At 63.3% G+C, this 21,925-nt stretch overlaps 1 protein-coding gene across 6 annotated transcripts in view; it reads right to left on the bottom strand.

Moving 5' to 3' along the window:
* Positions 1-21,925, bottom strand: part of PLCH2 (phospholipase C eta 2) — a 75,357-nt gene that overhangs the window by 13,777 nt on the left and 39,655 nt on the right. For 5 of the 6 annotated variants that reach the window (XM_030942729.1, XM_030942728.1, XM_030942731.1 and 2 more), the window contains exons 3-12: positions 12,374-12,520; positions 11,017-11,260; positions 10,680-10,809; positions 6,857-7,027; positions 4,624-4,717; positions 4,248-4,451; positions 3,930-4,050; positions 2,279-2,450; positions 1,789-1,896; positions 316-459 (exon numbers count right to left, since the gene is read on the bottom strand). In XM_030942729.1, coding sequence (XP_030798589.1) covers positions 316-459; positions 1,789-1,896; positions 2,279-2,450; positions 3,930-4,050; positions 4,248-4,451; positions 4,624-4,717; positions 6,857-7,027; positions 10,680-10,809; positions 11,017-11,260; positions 12,374-12,520 — 1,535 coding nt within the window. Of the gene's footprint in view, positions 1-315; positions 460-1,788; positions 1,897-2,278; positions 2,451-3,929; positions 4,051-4,247; positions 4,452-4,623; positions 4,718-6,856; positions 7,072-10,679; positions 10,810-11,016; positions 11,261-12,373; positions 12,521-21,925 lie in introns of those variants that run through there. The other variant, XM_030942733.1, reaches the window with a different exon arrangement.

Genomic DNA, 21,925 nt, shown 5'->3' with positions numbered 1-21,925 from the left:
CCACATGGCCACAGGCAGCTCCAGGCGGGTGTGGCGGGCTGGGCAGGGAAGGCCGTCAATTCCCCACAGCTGGGCAGCTCCCACGACTGACTGGGTTTTGAGACCCTGCTGGTAGGTGGGTGTGGATCATGCAGGTGTATGTGCAGAGGTGTGTACAGAGGTGTGCTTATGTGCAGATTTGTGTGTGCACAGGTGTGAGTGCATACCTGGAGGTGTATGCGCACAGACCCATATGTTCGGGGACCCTGGCTGGCCCACAGGCTGGCTGTAAGGGAGACCTGTCGGCATCAGGGGTGTCACCTTTTTGGCCTCTACCTTGCATCCAAGCTTTCCAGATGGGGACAGTGTGGAGACGGAGAAATCGTTGGGGTCCTCACAGTCCCGAATCTTCGACTCCTTGATGAGGGAATCCAGTTTCCTCTTAGCAATGTTTTCTACACGCTTTCTATTGGTGGATGCCTGCAGGAGCCAGAGGCCGGCCTGTTGGCATCTGTCCCCAGCCCTGTGAGCAGTGGCAGTGACAACCTGCACTCTGCCCACCCCAGGCTCACGGAAGGCGTGAGTCACTTCGGGGCCTGCAGGCAGCCACAGGCAGGACAGGAACCCAGGCCCAGCTGACTCCTCCAGCAGCACAAGGCTGCCCTCAGCAGAATGTGTGTGTGACCCTGTGGCCTGAGAGGTCAGTGCGCCAGCAGGCAGCACAGGGTCTGGAGTCCCACCACTGGCCGCCATGTGCCTCAGAAGATGGCAGGGCCAGGGGCAAACTTCAGGGTGGCCTCTGAGCTGGGCTGGATGCCCTTCCCTGCCAGTGCAGCCCCTCGGGTGCCCCTGATGAACTTGGAATCCTTGAGGGCAGGGCCCGGGCCTTGGGTGTCATCTGCCCCTGGTGCCAGGTTGGAGTGGGCACAGAGCCAGGAGCACCGTGGAGCTGGCTTTGCCATCACACAGGCCACACAGAGGCGTGCGCTGCACATCCCAGGCAGGAAGAGTGCTGCTGCCTCAGGACTTTCTAAAATGGTTGGCCGCGTGACCAGGAGCACGCCACACAATCATCTTCCCATGCGTGGCCCCTCTGGGGGCAACGGCCTTCACTGCCTCGCAGCGGCAGCCCCAGAGCAGTGTCCAGAGGAGAGGAAATCGGTGCCCCCGAGCCCAGCACCTCACAGTCAGGGGCTCCTGACTCCGCAGCCCCCTGCCCGGGCCCTGGTGGGGACACGGTGACAGCACTTTGTGGAGGTGCTGCTGGTGGGAACCCCACATCAGAGTTGACCTTAGAGATGGCACTGCTTGGAGATGAGGCCAGCACTGGCCACGGGGGTGGCTGGGCAGGACTACCAGCCACTCAGCGTCCGGCCAGGACTACCAGCCACTCAGCGTCCGGCCAGACTTGGTGGGAAAAAGGGTAGGAAGCTGGGAAATCCGGTGCCAGGGCCTGGGTGGGCCAGGTACCCATGGGAATGGGGTGGAGTCTGGCGTGGGACACAGCCCCCAGTGCTGCCCCCACTTACTGAGGGGCCAAGAGGACAGGGCAGAGGGAGTAGATGGCACCCCAAGAGTCAGCTCAAATGTGGGAGCTGAAACGGAACAGGCAGGCCTGCAGCTCTCATGCAGAGGGGTGGGTGGGCAGGGAGGACCCCCCCAGGCTCTGGGCCACTGTGCACTTCTGTCCCAATGTCCCTCTGTCCGGGACACCTCCCTTTCTAATTCGCCCCAGTAGCAAGGACGGACAGCTGTTCTTGAGAACTAACTGCAGGCTCCACCCACCCCCACACCCCCAGCCCGACTCACATCCCCATTGAGGAGCTTGCAGTCATCGTCAATCTCATCAGCGCTGTCCTCATCAGACACCTCGCCTTCCTCCGCATCCTCACTGATGTTGGCTGGGAGCTTCTTCCCCTGAGGGAGGAGGTGCACGATGGGAGGGGCCCTGGACAAAAGGCTGGGAAGCCAGTACCTGGCACCCACAAAGAGCCGCCGACCAAGGAGAGGGGCCTTTTCCCAAGCTCAGTTTTGGAATCTCAGCCATGGGGCAGGGGCCAGACTGGCCAGTTCCTTGTGGCTGCAGCAGTGTGGAGGGAAAGGCCTGGATGTGCATGAGGAGGTCCTGAGCCAGAGTGACCACCATGGGGAGATGGAGCCAGGTCAGGAGGGTGGCCAGCCCTCAGCCCCCCAGATCTGCCCACAGATGGCATGATGCCCCTGCCTGTCTGGAGCAGGGCACTGCCCCAGGCCCAAGACTCTATGTGAGCTTGTCCCAGGAGGGCAGGGGCTCACTCACCTTCACGAGGATCTTGCCCTTGAGCATCTGTGGAGAGGGGAGCATGGTGGCATCCTCACTGCTCACTGATGACAGGTCCAGCTTGTCCCCAAGGATGTCAGTCAGATACTGGGCCATTTTCTTCTGCTGGATGACACTGCAGTGGTTCTCGATGGACAGGATCACTGGGTACCTGTGGCCCCAAAGCAGAAGGAGCAGGATGAGGCCAGGGCCTCAGAGAATGGGTAGGCCCCACCTCTGCAAGGGCCCACCCCAACCATTGAATGAGGAGGTGTCTTCACCAGGAACCCAGGATAGCTGGGACTACCAGCAGCTCTGGGAGGTGGCCCACCCATCAACAGCTTTGAAAAGCAACTGAGTGGGTGGGAAAGGAGCTGGAAGAATCTTAGGGACTGGTAAAGACAGCATGAGTTTCTTTCCCCAATAAGGAAAAAAACAAAGGCAACTAGAAACTCCAGGAAAATAAAAGGAACGTTTGAAAAAGTCATGGTTTTAAAATGATGTGGAGAAAACCAAGGTACAGTGTGAAGCAATAGATAGGCTGGGAAATAGAATCCCTTTGACCTAGATACTGGGGACACTGTCCTCTGAATGGCCCTGGGGTCCTGACATTGGTCCCATAAAGAAGGAGACATAAGCCTGGCACACACCATCTGGTGGAACATGGTTATTACCTGCACAGTGCAGAATGGGGAGTGTAGCAGGGACTTTTAATTGGAAGCTTTTCAGCTTCATTTTCAACCATGTATACATTTTACTTGGATTTTTACCAAAAGGCAGCCATGATTATTTTAGAAAATGTAAGTGACCCAGAACAAGAGGTTAACCAGGGCAAGAGATGAGCAAGTCCTGTGATGTGGAGCAGGCAGGCAGGGCACCGGGGTGCAGGGGCTCATCTCCCCACTTCTCAGGCAAGAAACTGAGGCCTGAAGCCCAGGGCCTACAGGAAAACATTGTGCCTGCACAAATTACACTGGTCACAGGTGCAACCCTGTCCTGAGATCCCAGCAGGCCCCTGGCTCCTCCCAGCTCATCCCTCCTCCCCCCATCCCCACCCCTGTGCCCTGTAATGCCCTCCCCACCTACAGTCCCAGGGATGGGGCCGGCTTGAGACAGTGAAAGCAAGGGCCAGCTCTTCCAGGGGAGGCCCATCTATTTCTGTCTCCTAAATCAATCTTGCTTCTCCTCTCTTCCTTCATGCAATTAGCTCCTTCCCCACCTGCGAGCCTCGCATAGCCAAGATTCGAAGGTAACTCAAACCACATGGGGAGGCGGTCTTCCAATTCCAGAAATTGGATTTTTTTCAACAGTGTCTACAGCCACAGCTGAGTGACAGCAATTTGAGTCTGGACATAGAGTGGCTTCTCAGGGGTGATGAGTGTGGGAGCCACGGCTACTGTGGGCACTGACACTGGGAGGTGCCACCAGGCGTGTAGACGAGCTGCTCCTGCGAGGCCCCTGCCTAGACCTGCAGCCACAATCTCTCCCTGCCCTCTCTCCTCAACCAGAGATGCCAGAATGAAACCAGCCCCCTGGTCACCACAGTCACTGCTCCCAAAGAAAGGACATGTGGGTGTGGCAGGAAAAGCTAGAGCCTGGAGACCCTACGCTGCCCACCTCTGGGGCCAGCCGCCCAGGCCCAGCCACTCACTCATTCTTGATGAAGGCGTATTTGTTGATGGTTTCGATGACATCTTTGAAGAGGATCTTGGAGGTCAGAGTGTAGCCATGGTGCACAATGGGCTCCCCATCGGGCCCATCCCAGCAGTCCACTGTAGGCAGGCAGACCTTGGTCAGCCCAGGCAGGCTGAGCTTTGACCCAAAGAGGGCCTGTCCCATTGCTCAGTGAGGGACACAGAAGAGGCCCTCCCAGCCTCTGCCCAGAGATGCCCCTAGGGGGCTCCTCAGGGCAGCCCATCTCCCACAGCAGATGCCAGCCCATGGCCGCTGCCTGAGGTCCAGGGCTTACCCTCCACGCAGCGGCAGCCAGCCTGCAGGACCCAGGCGTACATGTCCACCCGCGACTGGGACATGAGCTGGTCACCCACGAGGTAGGTGTTGTGGGACGAGGTGATGAAATAGTGGCTCAGTGGCTGCGTCATGTCCTGGTGCACGTGGTGGTGGTCAGGATTGAAGATGTCACCAGCAGGGCTCCTCGTGTAGTTGGTGAAGCCTGCAGGATGGCGTGGCATAGGGGCCATGTCAGCCCACCACCAGCCTCATCTCATGACCCCCTGCCCCCATGCCACACAGAACACAGAGCACCTGTCCCGGCCCACAGGCTGGGCCCTCGTTGCCCCTTCAGCATCCCAGGACAGCTGGGCTGAGGGCAGCGCCCCACTCACCATCAATGCCCAGCAGCCCCTTACTCTTGTTTTCTGGGCATGGCTCAAACTGCTCGATGATGTCCTGGCAGCTCTCGAGGGTCACCCCCGTCATCTAGGCCAGAGCAGGGGCATGAGCCCAGGTAGCCCATCCATGGCCTGGGATAGCCTCAGGCAGCTCCCCCATCACCACCGTCCCCTGCCTGTCTCTGATTACACCAGGGATGACCATGGTGCCCAGGGCCACTGGCCAGCCAGCCCCAGTGTCACCTGACTTGGGACTACCACGGATCACGTGGCTTTTGGATGACTTACTCTGACTGTGAACTCTGACAGCACAGGAGGGGCCTCTGACCTCATCAGCTGGGCCACCCTCAACCAGTGCAAGAGCTGTGGCCCAGAGTGGGCCTGGCGTGGAGCAGAGGCCATGTATGGGTGGGCACAGGAGAGCGAGAATCTTCATGCCCCCTTGGCAGAGCCAGGCAGACACAGGCAGCTCCCTTATGCAGCCCCTCCCACTGTCTGCCCAAGTCCCCACACACAAACCCTCCCAAGAGATCTGAACACCACAGTCCAGCCCAGGCCGCCCCAGGCATCGCAGGCTGAGGAATCTCCAGGGCGCTATGGTGCAGCTGGGCCAGGAGCTACCCAGCCCACCGACGGGGCTTCTCCGAGTTCCCTGGGAACATGGTGAGGTAACAGGTGGGGGATCCCAGAGCCAGCTGTGGGACCCTGGGGAGGCCCAGCAACCAGGAGGCCAGGAAAGGGCACCAGTAGCCGGCTGGAGGACTCTGGCTCCTGATTGCAGGGAGGGTTCCAGAAGGCTTGGGGCAAAGGTCAGGGAAGGAAGGGTCACTTCTGCCTGCCAATCCCCCATCCAGGCCCCGTTCCCACCTCTGCCTTTACTGGGACAAAGGACCTACTGTCTGCAGCCAGGTCACCCACAGACACAAGCCGGTGCCACCCCGGTGGCCAGGGCACAGGGCATCTGAGACAGTGGGGTCCACCCAGCTGATGCTAGCCTCCCCAGCCTGGGCCATGCCTCCCAGGCATTGTGCCTGCAGGATTGGAGAAGCAGCTGCCACGGGATGGAGCCTGGCAAGCTGCGCCGGCCAGGTGGGGGCATCCCGGGAGCTCAGGCCCAGGGGCAGCCCCAAAGGCCAGCTCTGGGTTTGTGGTAAGCTCAGGGGTGGGGTACTGCTGGGAGATCCTGGGTAAAACCCACCCAGACCCTACCTGGGATTCCCAAGGTTCCTCCTGCAATTCCCATCCTCCCCCTCAGACCATCACTGAGAGGCTGATGCAGCACAGGTGGCCAGTAGAGTGGAGGTCCCTGAGCAGCACCCCCAAGCCGAGCCATCTTGGTCCCCTGAGGCTTGCCCTGTCCCTGCTGTCCTCCCTGAGGAGGGTCCAGGGTCCTCACCTGCACTCCTACAAGGCCGGAGGGTGGCCACACAGAGTCTGAGCCCCTCCCACGGAGCCCTGTCCCCACTGGGGCTCTGGCCTTCCCCTCCACTGCCTGGCTGGACCTGCAACTCCTGCCACCAGGGCATGCGGTACCCAGTCTCTGCCTAGGCCTGGTACAAGATGGCCAGAGCCCTGAACCTCTGGACATGAGGTCCCCGGTCAGTGGGGCAGCGTCCAGGGAGCACGTGGCCTTTGCATTGGTCTCTAAGGATGGCCAGGACTTCTTGGGGTCTAGATAAAGGGGTGAACATGCCCCTCTGGACTCCACGAGGCATCTGAGTATCTGCTGGACAAACGTGAGTGGACATTGTGGCGGGCCTGGCACCCCAGGGGAGCGAGTCAGCCAGACCCATGTGGCTGGAACACAGGGGCAGATCTGAAAGGCTGGGCCACAGAACGCTAGTTCACAACATGCTCAACACCAAGGCAGGAGGTGTGGTCAAGCTGTGGGAGGCACAGGGTGTCCACAGTCAGGACCAAGCCATTCAGAGGCCCCTGGAGGAGAAACCACAAACCTTCCCTACCTGCTTGACTGCCCCATAGGGTGCACCCTGTAGTATCAAAACTAAAGCCAACTTGGGGGGCTCTCAAATGCCAGGCTGTGACCTGCCCCACCCTAATCTCTCCATCTCAGAGCAGAGGCATGAGCCCAGGTAGCCCAGGGATGGCCTGGGATAGCCTCAGGCAGCTCCCCCGTCACCACTGTCCCCCGACTGTGAAGCTCAAAGCTCAGAACAGAAGGCGAGGCCTGATGGCTGGCCCCCCAACACCTGCCCGGGCAGCGCACCTTCTGCTCCACCTGCAGGAAACGCTGCAGGCCGGCGGCATCCAGGTGGTCCTTGTGGTTGCTGTAGGTCAGCATGAGCAGGTAGAGGTCCCGGCGGGTGGACATCATCTTGTAGAAGGCACAGAACTCTTCAAAACCCAGCGTCCCTTGGTGGTCGTCCGTGTCTGCTTCCTGCAGTGCAAGGCCTTGGGTCCCCATTGGCACCTCGACCAGGGCTACATGCACAGGGGTCCTTCAGGGCCACCCCGCTCCCCAATCAAGACCAACACGCAAGCCCACCCTCCTCTACTCCACTGCCCTCGTCACAGCCTCCCGTCACTCCCCAGGGCACGGGCCCACCTACCATGAGGACAGCCCCATGAAAATGCAGAACTGACGCACCTGCCCGACACCATATGCCTTTCACCTTCGACCCACAGCCAACTCCATATACTCACTGCACACAGCAGTTAACACCACCCACACGGAAGCCACCACCACCCACATGGGAGCCACCACCACCCACACGGGAGTCAAAAACGCCCACCTGGGAGTCTACCCCCCCCCCCCACAGCAGTCAACACCACCCACACGGGAGCCACCACCACCCAGACAGGAGTCAACACCACCCACCTGGGAGTCTACACCCCCCCACACAGCAGTCAACACCCCCCACACGGGAGCCAACACCCCCCTACACGGGAGCCAACACCCCCCTACACGGGAGCCAACACCCCACACACACGGGAATCAACGCCCCCCACACAGGAGCCAACATCCCCACACACACGGGAGCCAACATCCCCCACATACACAGGAATCAACACCTCCCACACGGGAGCCAACACCCCCTACATGGGGGTCAACAACATCCCCTGGGCTGGCGGCCAGGCAGCCCAGCAGAAGCCCAAGGTGATACAGGGGCCGTGGGAATCCCATGGCGGCAATAAAGTCCCCATGGAAGGGGATGCTTGAAATCCTTGAGCCCTAAGGATTGAGGCCTTTGCCTCACAAGGTATGGGAGCCCAGGGCTGGGCAGGGCAGAGTGAGAGCATGACCTGCTTGGAGATGACACGGCCCCAGTGTGACACCCCAGCTCAGTCAACACTCACGAGGAACACCAGGCCCGAAGGGACGCAGTGCCTCGCCCTGCTCTTCAACGAGTTCCAGAGCTCAACATTTCAGGCAGGGGCAGCCCCGACAGCTCGTTTCACACATGCCCAGCTGCTCAACATCTTGAGGGGGCCTAGACTCCCAGTGAGCCGCCTGCTGTTGCTTCGGCCCCCGCCCCCCACTGAGGATGTGGCCAGTGATGGGATGGACTGATCAGATGTACCTTGAAGGCAGGGTTCTGCCCTGTGCCTGCTCACCCCAGGCCTGGCCACACCAACACCCAGCCGGCAGGTGTCCACCTACACTGGCTGAGTCCTCGGGCCTCCACGGAAGCCCCAGACTGGGTACCCCGAGATCAGGAAATGCCTCCAAAAGTCGAGGAGGTGCCACATCCGCCACAGTGGTAGCCTAGAGGCTTCGTGACTCAGGCTTTCAGACAAGCCCCACCGGGTCCTCTTCCCAGAGCCCACACAGGCTCAGGACGGCGTGCTCTCAGCATCCCACCCAGGGGCTCCAAGGGGGCCTGCGAGGAGCCTGGAGTGGGGTCGAGGGAGCAGGCCACAAAGGGCTACCTGCACCCTGGCCACGCTTCTCAGGACAGCTCAATGTCCTGGTCCACAGGAGAGTGCCCAGGGCCCCGCCTCGGCCTGCAGATGTGCCTCAGCTGAACAGGGACCAGGGCCGGCTCAGCACCATGGACAGCAGCAGCCACCAGCCTGCCACTGGGGAACAGCCTTGCCTCCTCCTGGGGCCACGATCTGGGGTGGCCAGGGGTGGTGGTGCCAGGGGAGTCACTAGTCGGGTGGCCCCATCACCCCCTTTGTCCCTGTCCCCAGGGCAAAGCCCTGGCTGCTGCACGCCCTACACCCATGGCTTAGCATGAAGGTCAGGACCCCAGGGACAGGCTGTGTGCCCACACGAAGGCTGGGATGAGGCCAGCATGGCATGCAGGGCCCAGCTAAAGCCACATGCACTGGGACCCAGCGACACCAGATGAAGCCCCGGGTTGCCTGGTACGAGGTGTGAGGGTAGCCCCAAGTCTGGGGGTGCCCACTCACTGTACCCAGGACAGCCGTGAGGGGCACAGGCTGCAGCTCAAAGGACCCCCGTGGGACAGAGTCTGGGCTGGTGGCCCTCCCAGGGCCTGTGGCTAAGCTGGACAGAGATGCAGCCCTTCCACAGAGTGGCTGTGTGCCAGGGTGAGCCACTCACCACTGAGCAGGAACAAAAATGCTCGGACAGTGAGGCCCTCAGGGGGCCTGAGCCCAACCCTAGAACACCCCTGACAATCACGTGGTATCTTCTTTCCACAAAGGGAAGCCACCACTGTTGAACATGTACCTCGGCCGAGCCTGCCTCGGTGCCCACCCAGCACACTCTTTGGCAATTAGGCCCCACTGGGTCCAGCCCACTTCCAGCCTTATCTTAGGCTTGATGAAATTGGCCTCAAGCCACGTGTTTATCCACCATGCACGTCTCTCTGATTCGGTCGTGCCAGGCAATGGGAGCTGTTTCCAGATTTCTCTACAGTGAAGCTGATGCCACTTCTCAGAGCCCCTCCAGCCTGGCTGCAGGCTCCTTCTCTCGGCTCTGCAGGCCCCACAGAGGATGCAGCACAGATGGGCGGGGAGGCCCAGCACTCTGAAACTGGGGCCATCTCCACCTGGCTTGACCACCAAAGGCCAGGGCCACTGGGCCTCCACCGCATAGGGCTGGAGTGCCAGGCCTGTGACGTGACAGCAACAATTGCCCTGCCATTCCTCTCCAGAGCCAGCCCTGCAGCCTGGTCCTGCCTCTGCCTGCCTGGGGTTCCCTTAGGGAGGTCTGGTTGGACCTTCAGGCCCCAGAAGCCGTGCACACTCTTGCTGGATTCAGTGAGGGGCATCTGTCTCCTCCCACTCAGAGGCCACTCTGGAGCCCGCACCCTAAGCCAGCCTGCTGCCCGGGCCCTAGCACAGTCTCAACCCTGTGGAGGGGCCTGCTGGCCCCAGAGCTGCCCCTGAGCCCAGAATGTGGCTGGGGATGGCCCTAGGCAGGCAGGGAGAGGGGGTGCAGACGTGCAGACTCAGTCACCTGCCAGCCACCACAGCCCAGGCAGACTGTCTCCCCACCGGGGCCTTCACGAGCCCCAGACAGTCCCCAGAGTGTCTGCGAGCACCCAGCCCCTAACTCACGCACAAATTCAGTGCTGTGAACAGTCCAGCCTCCCTTGCTCCAGCCAGGCATGACCAGCCATCTACAGCGAGAACAGGCAGGAGCAGGCAGGAGCTGACAGGCTGGACACGGCGGAGCTGTCAGACTGTGAGCATGTGTGTGTCTGTGCACGTGTGCATGTGCGTGCCTGTGTGCATATGTGTATGTGCCCATGTGTGTGCACATATGTATGCACATGCATGTATGTGTGTGCACCTGTGTGCGTGTCAGAGACCCTGGGGCCTGGCGCTTGCACCCACAGAACCCACTTTCCAAGCTGCAGCAAAGCAGCAAGGCCCTAGGGCCTGGTTTGCTGGCTCAGCCAGCGCCGCCCGGAACCAGAACCTGCTGACGGGCAGTTTCTCTCCCCCGGCCCAGCAGGCTTTCCGGAAACAGAAACTAATTACAGACAATAAAGGCCGCAGCTCAGCTGAAGGCTGCATTTTCATAACTCCTAACATCAGGGTGGCTGGGCGAGGGCCGCATGGGGAAAGTAACAAGAAACTGGGCTGGGTGTTCCCCTCGAGGCTCGCCTTACCCTGAACATCTGCTTCACCCTCTGCCGGGGCAGGTTCACGTTGAGCTTGTGCAGCAACTGCAGGACCTCGCCGATGCTCAGGCTGCCGTCCCCGTTCTTGTCGGCCTCATCAAATGTCTGCTTCAGCCACTTTGGTGCCGAGTTAGGGGCCAACAGGGATCCACGGGTCCAGCTTCACCGCCCCCACCCTCTGGCCTAGGGAGGAAGGAATAGGGGACCCCAGCCTACCGGCCGCTTCCCCAACATGTGACCCGGCAAAGGGTAGGGGCCCTCCCAGGGTGGGCAGCCAAGGGGCCAGTCCCTGGGTCTGCCCTCTCTGCTCAGCGCCCAAGGATATTGGTCCCTGGTGCGTTGGCGGCGAGCCAGGCTGTCCTCGTCGCTGATGCCGGCCATGAGGTAGCGCAGGCCAGTGACCCAGGTTCGTGCCACCTCGCTGCTGGTGGAGACCAGGTCCAGCGACTCGCGGTGGCTGCCGTGGTAGATACTGAAGCAGCAGTTGGGGTCAAAGCTGCCGTCGGGGTAGCGCTGGAAGACCTCCGACTGCCGCCCCTCACTCACCTCCTGGATGGAGTCGATGGAGACTGCAGGGTGGGGAGGGAGCACAGGTCAGGCCAGCCGGGGCCCAGCGTCCCCCTGCTGGCAGCCCCAACACAGCAGTGACCAAGCAGCTGGGAGCTCCTTGCCCACCTATGCGGGACCCTCGGCAGGGCCCAGGGTGCAGGGTTCAAGAACAAAGGGTGAAGATCTGCGAGACTGCACAGCCCCCCACTGCTGACCCGTGTCCCTCCCCCTTTCCCTTTCCTGTGGAAAAGACACAGCCCCCACGAAGGAAAGCACCCACCTCCCCCCACCTGCAGTCCCCGGTGCCCGGCTGGCCCAGGGCTCCACGTTTAACCAGCACGTCTCCACATTCCAAGAAAGCCCCGGGCCACCTCCAGGGGTCCAGTGCCACAGGGGAGGACAGCGGCTCCAGGGACCCCCAGCTCTGTGCTCAGGTGCATCAAGGCTGTCATGGCCTCAGGACCCCCGGGGGCTCCACAGCGCAGCTCTCTCCAGGGGCCCGAAGTGGCTACATGCTTGGCAATTGCTGGGCTGAGGCCTTGCCAGGCATGCCTGGGTCCTGCCCATCAGCAAAGCCCGCGGAGACCCTGGCCGCACCCTTATCCCAGCCTTTGAGGACTGTCATGTCTCTCCCCAAACCATGGGACCCCACCCCATTCCCTGTGTGCCTCAACCCTGCCCGCGTACCCCCTGCACAGAGCCTCCATCTCGGGTGGCCCCTGCTCCCCCCTCCAGCGGCCCTGCCCAGTGGCTGCCTGGGCCACCCATCAGCACACCCCTGTGGGGTTCGTTTGTTATGGGGAGCTGTAACCTCCCCAGCTAGACGGACAATGCTGTGCCCCTTCTCCCAGCCCAGCACTCAGCACAGGGCTGGGCGCAGCGCTACGTGCTCCTCACTGAGTCCCAGGGAGCTCTGCCAGGCGGGCAGGGGACCTGGATCCCTCCCACCCCACAGCCCAGAGGTCACTGCGGATCCCCAAGGTCACTGCGGATCCCCAAGGTCACTGAGCCCAGAGGTGTCCAGGCCTAGGGTCTCGCTGCTCCTCAGCCATCAGTGGCTGCCCTGGGAAGGTCCCTACCCTTGTGTTGCCCCGGGGACTCTGACTTGCCCCCCGCCCAGGGCTCCCACTCACTCTTGGCCTTCTCGTTCTTGCGTGAGGGCCTCCAGCGGATGCAGGAGCGGTGCTCGTCCAGGTAGTAGAAGCGGACCAGGCCCTTGGAGCTGCCACGCAGCTTCACCATCTGCATCCCCTCCTGCATGGCACCCATGCACCGCTCCACTGGACATGAGAGAGACACGGCCGTCAGCAGAGACACGACCACTCCTCACGGGAGAGACACGGCCATCAGCAGAGGCACAGCCACTCCTCACAGGAGAGACACGGCCATCAGCGGAGGCACAGCCACACCTCACAGGAGAGACACGGCCATCAGCGGAGGCACAGCCACACCTCACCTCGCCCGGCCCCACCCACACCGCCCTGCCAGCAACAAGGCAAAGGCCAGAGCCCAGGGCCACCTCCACCCCAGGTGCTGGCTTGCCTGGGTCACACAGCCCAGCTGGGCGCTGCCACTCCTCCCCAGATGGTCCTGGGGACTGAGGACGCTGCTCCCCACCCTGCTCAGCCACCTGCCGCTCCCAACACCTCCTGGACCAGTCCCAGCAGCCCTGGGAACCGGTGCTGGGCCTGGGGCCCCCAGAGCCACCACTCAGACGGAGCCAGCACTGAACTCAACAGTGGGAAGGCCGGGCGTGAGGCAAGACAGACGAGGTGGCTGGGCCTGCTGTCTGGGGCCACAGTGCGGTGGAGGCCCCTTGCCAGGCACAGGGTGCGCCTAACAGGCAGCAACCCCATGCCCCCGCCCCCGCCCCTGCCCCCAGTCACAGGCCACTCCTGGGAGCAAAGTCGCATTCCTGAGTGTCTATGCCCCTGTCTGGGGTATCTCCAGGAAAGCCCTCACCCCTCATGTGCAACAAGGGCCACGAATGGTGCCACAAATGTGCATGTCCCAGGCCCCGCACAGCAGTATGGACTTGAGAGGCTGTGGTGCTGGATCCGAGCTTCACAACCCCTCCCCTCCCTCAGGCCGCCTGCCTCGTTCGTTCTCTCCCCTCCTCTGCCCATTCAGCCTCCTGCTGTATCTTGTCCCAGGGGAGGGGGCTGCGGGCTCCAGGGAGTCCAGGCCAGAGTCAGCTATCCCAGCCCAGGAACAGACTGGCCCACCCCCTCGGTTCCTGTGCACCTGCACACAGAAATCCCGGGTCCCAGAGGTACCATCTGCTAAAGCACAGAGACGTTAATCCCCACCCCAGGTCTGCACACTGAGGGACACTGGCGGGGCGTTGTGGAGGACCAAGGGCAGTACTGGCCAGGCCTTCCTGGGGAAGCTATACATGATCACAAGCAGAGGGGCACTGAAGGGATGGAAGGCATGACATACGGGGCTGGGCTCTCCGGGGCACATGGCAGGTGAAGACACAGGTGTGGCTGCAGGGATTCAGGAGACAGATGAGGCAGGACACGGGGGCAGGGGGTGGGCAGAGGCCTGCAACAGGGCAGCCTGGATGGGACCCCGTCTGCCGCTGGAGCAGAGAGCTGGCAGGCCAGCGTGGACCAGGGCCCTCCACAGGCCACCACAAGACACACACTCCCCCCTCCCAGCCATGCCCAGCCAGTCTCCTCTGCAGAGTCTCCTAATAGCAAGGGCCCCTATGTCCAGCACCAGCCGCCTGGGCTGCAAGCACCAGTGACCCCCAGAGTGCAAGGGACCCCATTAATGAGAGCATTGGAGCCACCTGAGATCTCCCCCTGCCCCCTTGGGTTCAGCCCCCAGGCTCTGCAGGTGCCTGGGAGACCAAGGTGTGCTGAGCGTGCCTCTGAGCGGCCGAAGGGCAGGGCCGGCCGATGCTGCTGGACCCACATGAGCCCTAGAGCACCCAGTGGGACGGGAGAGGCGAGTGCAGGGATGGGATGGAGGCCCAGGCTTCCCCCACCTCCAGGAGCAGCCCCCACCCACCAGGCACCTGGACAGGGCCAGCACTCATTCCGGGTCACTCCCCTGCCCCTTCTTACCCAGGGGGCCGAGCTGCCACTGTGGAGACAGCACCACACTCCCTCCAACCCAGAGGAGTACCTCCGCCAGCCAGGCCACCGTTCCCTTGGTCCGGCTCTCGGGGGAGGGCCAGGGGCCAGACATGTCCTGACGACGGCCGGGCAGTTCACAGAGGCCTCCCCCGGCCCTCAGGCAGCAGAGGTCAGGCAGTGGCAGTGCTGGCGGCAGGACCTCTGTGGGGCCTTCTCTCCTCCGCCTCTTCCTCCTCCTCCTCCTCAGGGCCCTCTGAAGCCCGCACAGGGCTGTGCCTGGGCCCGGCTGGCATTGGCCTGACCGTCACCTACTGGCCTGATGGCCCCCAGGCCAGCCTACCCACCCTCCAGGGCCACCAAGGAGTCCCTGACGCAGCCGCCTCTCAAGGCTGGGGGAGCGAAGGACCTCAGCCCCGCCCAGCCCCGGGCCAAATCCCTATGCTAATCCCAGCTCCAGCCCAGCTGGCAGAGGATTTAGGCCGAGGGGACTCCCAGCTGGGGACAGGAGGGCACTGGGGAGGCAACAGTGTTTCCCAAGGCCCAGACCCACATCTGAGCTGCGGGACAAGAGCAGGACCAGCGGGGGCCGTCCTGGGACCCAGAGGGTGCAACTGGAAGGCCTGCAGGGCACCGCCCTCAGAGGACCCTGTGTGGGGTGGGCCTCCCCGCTGTGTGCCCACCATGGATGCCGAGGCTGGGCCTGGAGAGGTCCCCATAAGTAGGGTCCCTCACCCCGCATCCCTACTTATGGGGACCTCTGAGTGGATCCCCAAAGTCCAGAGGCAGGTGGCCCGGAGCAGGGGCAGAAGCTCACCTCATCCCCACAGCGCCCAGCCCGGTGGCTGGAGAGGGGAGCCAAGCCGGGGCCCTTTCAGCAACAACTCCCAGCCCAGGCCCAGGATGTGGGTCCCTGAGCCTGGGTTGGGGTCTCCATGTCTCCCTCATGCAGCTGCAGCCCCAGCCTGACCTTTCTCCACGGTCACCGAGCCGTGGCGGAGGAGGTGGCCCCATGCCCAGGGCACGTTTGTCCCCACGTTCCGCCCTACAGGGATGACAAGTCGCCTGACCTGGAGAAGGGCCGCACCCAAGGAGGACCCACCCCACCGTCTCAGCTCCCACTGAGGTGAGGACTCGGGTCCCACTGCCACTAGGACCACACAGCCCACCCTGTTTACTGGCCCAGCACTGCAGGACAGCACAGGCTGTCCCATCCCTGAGTCCAGGCCGGGACACCAGGGGCAGCTGTGGGAATGGGAGGTGGTGGACCCTGCCTGAACACCAGCCACCTGTGTCCTGGCCATGCCCGTGCTTTGTGACTATGCTGGGGGGAACCCCGCCCTTCTTCCCACCCACTGCCTGGGCTCTATTGGCTCCAGCAACAGGGACTGCAAGGTCCCGGGCAGCTGCCCTCCTCCCCTGACACGAGGGGAGGAGTTTGGCCTGCAGAACCCAGGACAGGGAGGTGCCAGGGCTGGGCATCTTGGCAGAGCTCCGGGGCCAAGGTCGGGCGTGGGAGGTGGCAGTCCCTGAGGAGATGGCCATGCATCTCTGGCTGACCACTGACGACCGGGGCCACACCCAGCCAGATCAGATGCAATCAGCACAGAGTCAACCCAGGCCCCACCGGGGCCCCGTCACAGGCTCTGCTGCTCTTGGCGGAAGCAGGTCAGCAGGCGTTTCTAAGCTCTGCCGTGGAATTAGATTAGGGAGTCATGAGCCGTGGAGAGAGGAGAGGGGCTGGAGTCCCGGGCGTCCTCAGGAAGACAGGGCCTCGGGGCGTGACCACCGTGTAAGGGGCAACACAGGGGCCAGGAGGTGGCCCGAGGGCCTGGAGACAGACCAAACGGCCACAGCCCTGGCCCAGGGGCCCTGCCCACCCCACACTGGGCTGCTGCGGGCTTCCACTCTGACACAGGGGTCCAGTTCTCCTTCCTGCACCTCAGAGGCCTCCTGGCCTGCGACACACCTGCTCTTCCCTCATCCTGGGCCTGGCCCCAGCTGGGGGTGCTCCCACCTCTCACCCGTCCCTCCTGGAAGCTCCCCAAGGCTGGGCCTCTGCCCCCACCCTCCCTCCCTCCCTTGAGCTGTCAGCCACTAGCTGATCCCCCATCAGCTGGGGTTAGGGCTCGGAGGCCCCCATCTGCCTGGGCAGGGGTTCTGAGAGGGACCACACATAGAGTGCCTGGCCCCAGCCCCTCAATGTGGGGCCCAGGCTCCTGCACCCCAGGACCCCTGACTTCCTCAGCAGCCAAGCCGGGCTCCTCCACTGACCAGGCAGGTGGAGGCCCGGCTAATCCTTCCTGACGCAGGCCTCTGCCAGGGGCTGCCCTGCCTGCCCTGAGGACCAAAGGGACCGACCACTCCCCTCCAAAACTCAGGCAGACACAAAACGGCAGCTGCAGAGTGAAGCCAGGGGTGCCCCAGGCCAAGAGATGTGGCAGGGGCCCAGGCCCAGGGACTTGAGAACCCCTCCCCACGTGCTGCCTATGAACCAGCCCAGGGCCCAGCCCAGCCCCCACACAAGGTCACGGAGGGGCTGCCCCACCCCCATGCCGGCAGGCGAGCCCAGCCCCACAGCCTGCACTGGCCGGCCCCCATGCTCACCCTGCCTGCCCTGAGCCAGGGGCCGGCCATCCCGAAAGCCCACGGGGAAGTCGAGGAAGCTATGCTCGGCTCTGCAGTTCCACACAGGGGCCCAGCCCTCAGCCATGGTCCACACCCACCCCAGGCCGCCTCAGCCCCTCTCGTCAGCCTGAGCCAGGACACCTGATGTGGGAGCTCAGGTGGGATTGAAGCAATGCACCTGGCTGTGGGCCCGTGCCGGGGACCAGACTGGGAGGGGCCGGCAGTCCTGGTCAGCGGCAGATACAGGCTCCGTTGGGTAGAGGCGGGCCCTGGCTCACCCACTGCTCCCCCAGGTCCCTGCACACCACAGTGGGGCTCCCCAGTCCTCAGAGCACTGCCTGACCCCGAGACATCCCTGGGGCAGGGACCTCAAAGTCCTTCTCCCTGCTCTGCCCCTGTGAGGCCATGACCCGGCACACAGCAGGCACTGGCTGGACACAGGTGGACAGGGAGGGACGGGCAAGACAGAGGAGGCTAAGGCCACCAGGCCTGCTCTGAGGAGGTAACGGGAGCCAGCGTCCACACTGGTGTCCTGGGTCCAGCTCTCCAGGGTCCAGCTCTCCAGGGCCTGGAGAAGCCTCCCACACAGATGCACCCAGACAGGCGGATGGACGGGCAGACGGGGCCGCACCCCAGGTGGGGAGAGTGCACGGGAGGGCTGTGCGGGCCCCACGGTGACACCCAGAGGAAGGCGCCCGTTATCCCCTGGGCTCGGCCCCCGAACCTGGGCTGCACCGGCTCGCCCTGACTGCCTGGCTCTGGCGGCTGCTGGGAAGCGGGGGTCCTGGACCTGGGCTGCACTGGCTTGCCCTGACTGCCTGGCTCTGGCGGCTGCTGGGAAGTGGGGGTCCTGGACCTGCCCCTGACCTTGGGTTATCCTCCCTGTCTCAGTGCCTCAGTTTCCCCACTTTGAGAAGTTTGCTCCTGCAGCCCCTTCCTTTCTTCCCAAGGCTGGAACCGGGCGGGTGGCAGCTGATTAGAGGACGAGCATGTGCTGTCAGAAGCCAGAGCGGTGTTGGCTTAATTTTGTTTTTATGGCGGAGATCGATCTTGTCCTAACACAGCAGGCAGCACGGGCCTCGCGGCTGTCATCGACAGGGGGCCAGCGGGGGCTCAGCGTCTCCACCTCTCCCCGGGGAAGGCTGGAAAATCAATGGAACCTTCCAACAAAACCCACAAATCACACCCACAGGCCTCCCGGCGTGTACACACACCTGGGGCACCTTTGGGTGCCGCAGCCCCTCCCACGACGGGGGTACGGGGACTGCACATGCCCCTCCACCAACCTCTTCCCTTCGCAAGCACGTGTGGGGCGGGCAGGGGCCCCACCTCTTCCAGGCCTGTCCAGAGGTGGCCCTGGCTGCCTCTAAGCCCCTCCTCTCCCGACGCTTGCTGCCTTTCAGCAGGACCTTGCAAAGGTCCTCCCCAGGCCCACCCGTGTCTCCCTCTGAAGCCCCCACAGGGCTGTGCCTGGGCCCGGCCGGCATTGGCCTGACTGTCACCTGCTGTCCCAATGGGACCCAGGCCAGGCTACCCACCCTCCAGGGCCACCAGGAGTCCCCGAGGCAGCCGCATCCCAGGGCTGGGAGAGCGTGGACCTCAGCAGCAGTGAGGCATAAGGGCCGGACGCTCCTGCAGCCCTTCCTCCCCCTGCCCCTTCTGCAGCCCCCGCCTGCCCCTCACAGCCCTGGCGTCCCCCTCCTGTGCAGCCCCCAAGGGCTGGCCCAGCATGCAGGAGGGGCTGAGCCTGTGCTTGGGTGGATGGGAGGGAGGAGGAAGTGGCCGCCTTGCCCCAGCCACAGTACCCACTGGAGATCAGCCGGGCCCCTGGACTGGCGCCGCACAGGAGGGAGGGCCAGGCCCACACACATATGGCGGAGATTATTTAAACGTCTGAGAGAAGCAACTTGTCCCCCCGCACGTCTGGGAGCCTCGTCCCCAACTATTTTTATTTTATCAGGAGTGTGAGTTGGTGCCTGGAGCCCTCCCCGCAGCAGGACCCCAGGGTGGTCATGCTAGGAGCCCAGGGATCCCAGAACCAGGCTGGGCCTAAGGGGAACCAAGGGCAAGTGCCTGGGGTCCCTGGGGCTGGGGCCGCTCCAGACACGCCTGGAGGGCACTGCAGGGACAGACGCTCTGCCCTCTCCTCTGGCAGCGCCCTCTGCGTGGCGGCCACGCCAGCTCTCAGCAGGAGGTGGGGGCATTGTGGAGGGGAGGGCCTGACCCCATGGCAGTACCCAGCTGGGCAGGGGAGCAGGCTGGAAGGGGCCCTGGGGCCTGACTTTGTTCTGCCCCCTTGGGTGGCTCCTGGTCAGTATGCACAGAGTCCTGGGGGAGCTGGAACTGCCAGCGCCCCAGAGGGTGGGGACAGATTCTCGATGATCAGCCGTACTCCATTGGCTGCGCCACCTGACCTGCCCACCACCTTCCACCGCTGCAGAGCAGGGGGAGGACGGCAGCCAAGCTCATGCTCCCCTGGTGGCCCAGCTGCTGCTAGAAAGATCCAGCTCCCACGGGGCCCAGAGGGAGGGCCAGTAGACACCTTTCTTCTGTCATCCGGCCACCCAGTGTGGAGGGATGGACAGGAGGACTTATGATGGTCACAGGTGTCCAAAGCGGTCCCAGTTGCACAGAAAGGTGCCCCTCATCAGGAACTTGAGGCCATTGGACCCTCCAAGCAGCCGGTAGTGGCAAGTGGGCAGGATGGCCTCTGAGGCCAGGGGACCCATGCCCTGTACCTTCCCCCACAGCAGCCCATTCTTACGCAGGTGGGCACCTGCCCAGTGCAGGCCCAGGCCTCCACACTCTCCAGCCAGCCCGCTATGGCCAAGGAGGCCCCAGCATCTGGCCTTTCTCTAGCCGCTTCAGGACAGCCAGGTTCAGGTCCCCATCTCAGTGAGGGTCCCTCCCAGAGTGGGCTCCCCTTCCTGCCCCCTCGCCGTCCCCAGTTGGTGGCAGCCCAGCTCACAGCAGCGGTATTAATCGTACTTGACAGCCCCGCCAGGAAGGGGACCCTATTAGCCCACTTCACAGTTCCCCCCACCACAAGTGCCACCCGCTGTGTGTCCCTGGAGGCTCCTGTCCCTGCCACCAGCCACTGGCTTGTCTGAGGCCCTGGCTGCCTCTCTGTCCTCACTGAGCAGGGCATGGCCAGCCGGGGCATCGCACCCACCTGGCCTGGGGCTCTCTGAAGGCAGGTGTACAGCCTTGCCCCCAGCCACTGTCCAGGACACCCCAGAGGAGCTGCAGAGGGAGCCAGGGTCATGGCAGCCACAGTGTGGGGGGGCTTTCCTGAAAAGTCACCAGATGGAGCCTGGCCTGCCAGCTGGGAGAGAGGGAGCGCCTGCTGAGTGAGGGGAGGGGGCTGCAGCTCCAAGGGGAGGGTCCTCGGGGCGGAGCCAGCCCTGCCCCCAGCCCAGAGCCAGGCACGGGAGGGAGGGTGGCAGCTGGGCCGCTGCCAGGCCAAGCAGGCACAGAGCCACGGAGGAGGCGAGGAAACAGAAGGAGGCTGAGCCCACCACGTCCGTCCCGGCACGGGGCTGCTCTTCCCGGCCAGAGCACCCCAGGTCACTGCCAGGCTGGAGAGCAGCTTCCTCGAGCAGCCTCATGAATGTTCTGCCAGAGAGCCTTGGACAGAGAAGGTGTCCTGGAGATGAAGCTGGCCCTCCGAGCTTCCCTGCCTGAAGTTTTTGGCGTCTTGTACAGTCATTCCGTCCCTGTCTGGACCTCCTTGCTCAAGCTGGCCCTGGGGCTGGGCTGGCTGCCCTGTCTCCCACTCCTGCCTTTTGGGAGCCAGTGAGGTGCTCCCTGGGTTGGCTCCCCACCCACACACCAGCTGACCCAGGAAGGGCACAGGGCTGCCCCTGAGAACTGGGCCACCCAAAACCCAGCCCTTGGTCAACTCCACAGCAGGGGCCTGAAAGTCGGAGCAGCCAAGGGTCTGATCAACGTGAAACCAAAACCACTCAAGTCCCTCAGAGGTGTGTTCCTGGGTGGCCAGGTCTGAGCAGGTGGAAGGAACCTACACCCAGGACAGTGTGGCCACCATCCCCAAGTCAGGGCTGCATCCTGGTGCCTAGGACCTTGCCTGCTGAAACAGGCCCCTGTGGCCCCCGCCCAGGTGCTGCTCTCTGGGGCAGAGCTGGAGGGGGCCCCACAGCCCCACCAGAGTGGCTCACTTGTATCTCCAGTGACCGTAAGCCACAAGGCTCCCTCTTGGGGTCTTCACCCAGCTGGCATGGAGGCCTCCATGCCTGGGGCCACCCCGGTGAGTGACTTCTCAGGAACCAGAGGAAACGTCCTGTCCTGGGAATGGTGTCCACCAACTCCACCCTGCCCCCACGCAGGAGGCCCGCGCCCACTCGCCTTGCCCACACAGGAAGTCTGTCCAGCCGGCGGGAGCCCACGTACACAGTGCTGGGAGCAAAATCCCGGGAAGAAACAGGCACGTTGGATTACTCATCCCCTTCCCCAACCCCTCCCCCAGCCCACCCTCAATGAAGGTGGAGCCGCTGGGCCTGGGTCCCTGAGAGGGCCCCAGGCATCCCCCACAAAACTGCCCCAGCAAAGGGCACTACCCGGGCAGGGCCAGCCCATGGCTTCTCCAGGAGAAGGTGCCAGGAACTGGGACGCCATCGTCATCAGCTCATTAGTTGTGCAGATGGAGGGCTGGACCCAGGACACCGGCCCATCTGCTCCGTCCTCGGCGGCACGTGGAGTCTGTAAGGACCGTGCTGCTGGCTCCCCTCCCTCTGCCCAGAGGACGCAGGCATGGAGGGTGAGCTCAGAGCCACTCCCACCACTGCCTCCTCCTAAGACTAGGCCCTTCCCTGGCTGGCTGCAGACCCCAGGTGTGCTGGGTCTCCTGGAACCTGGGGCTTTGGGGCCACCTGGCAGCAGCCAGCCCCTGTCCACAGCAGGCAGGCATTCTGAGCCCAGTGGCCAACACAGGGCAGTGACTCCAGGGAGCTCTCT

The sequence above is a fragment of the Rhinopithecus roxellana genome, chromosome 12 (genome assembly GCF_007565055.1).
Source record: "Rhinopithecus roxellana isolate Shanxi Qingling chromosome 12, ASM756505v1, whole genome shotgun sequence".
NCBI lineage: Eukaryota > Metazoa > Chordata > Mammalia > Primates > Cercopithecidae > Rhinopithecus > Rhinopithecus roxellana.
This window is presented reverse-complemented; position numbering and strand designations above follow the sequence as displayed.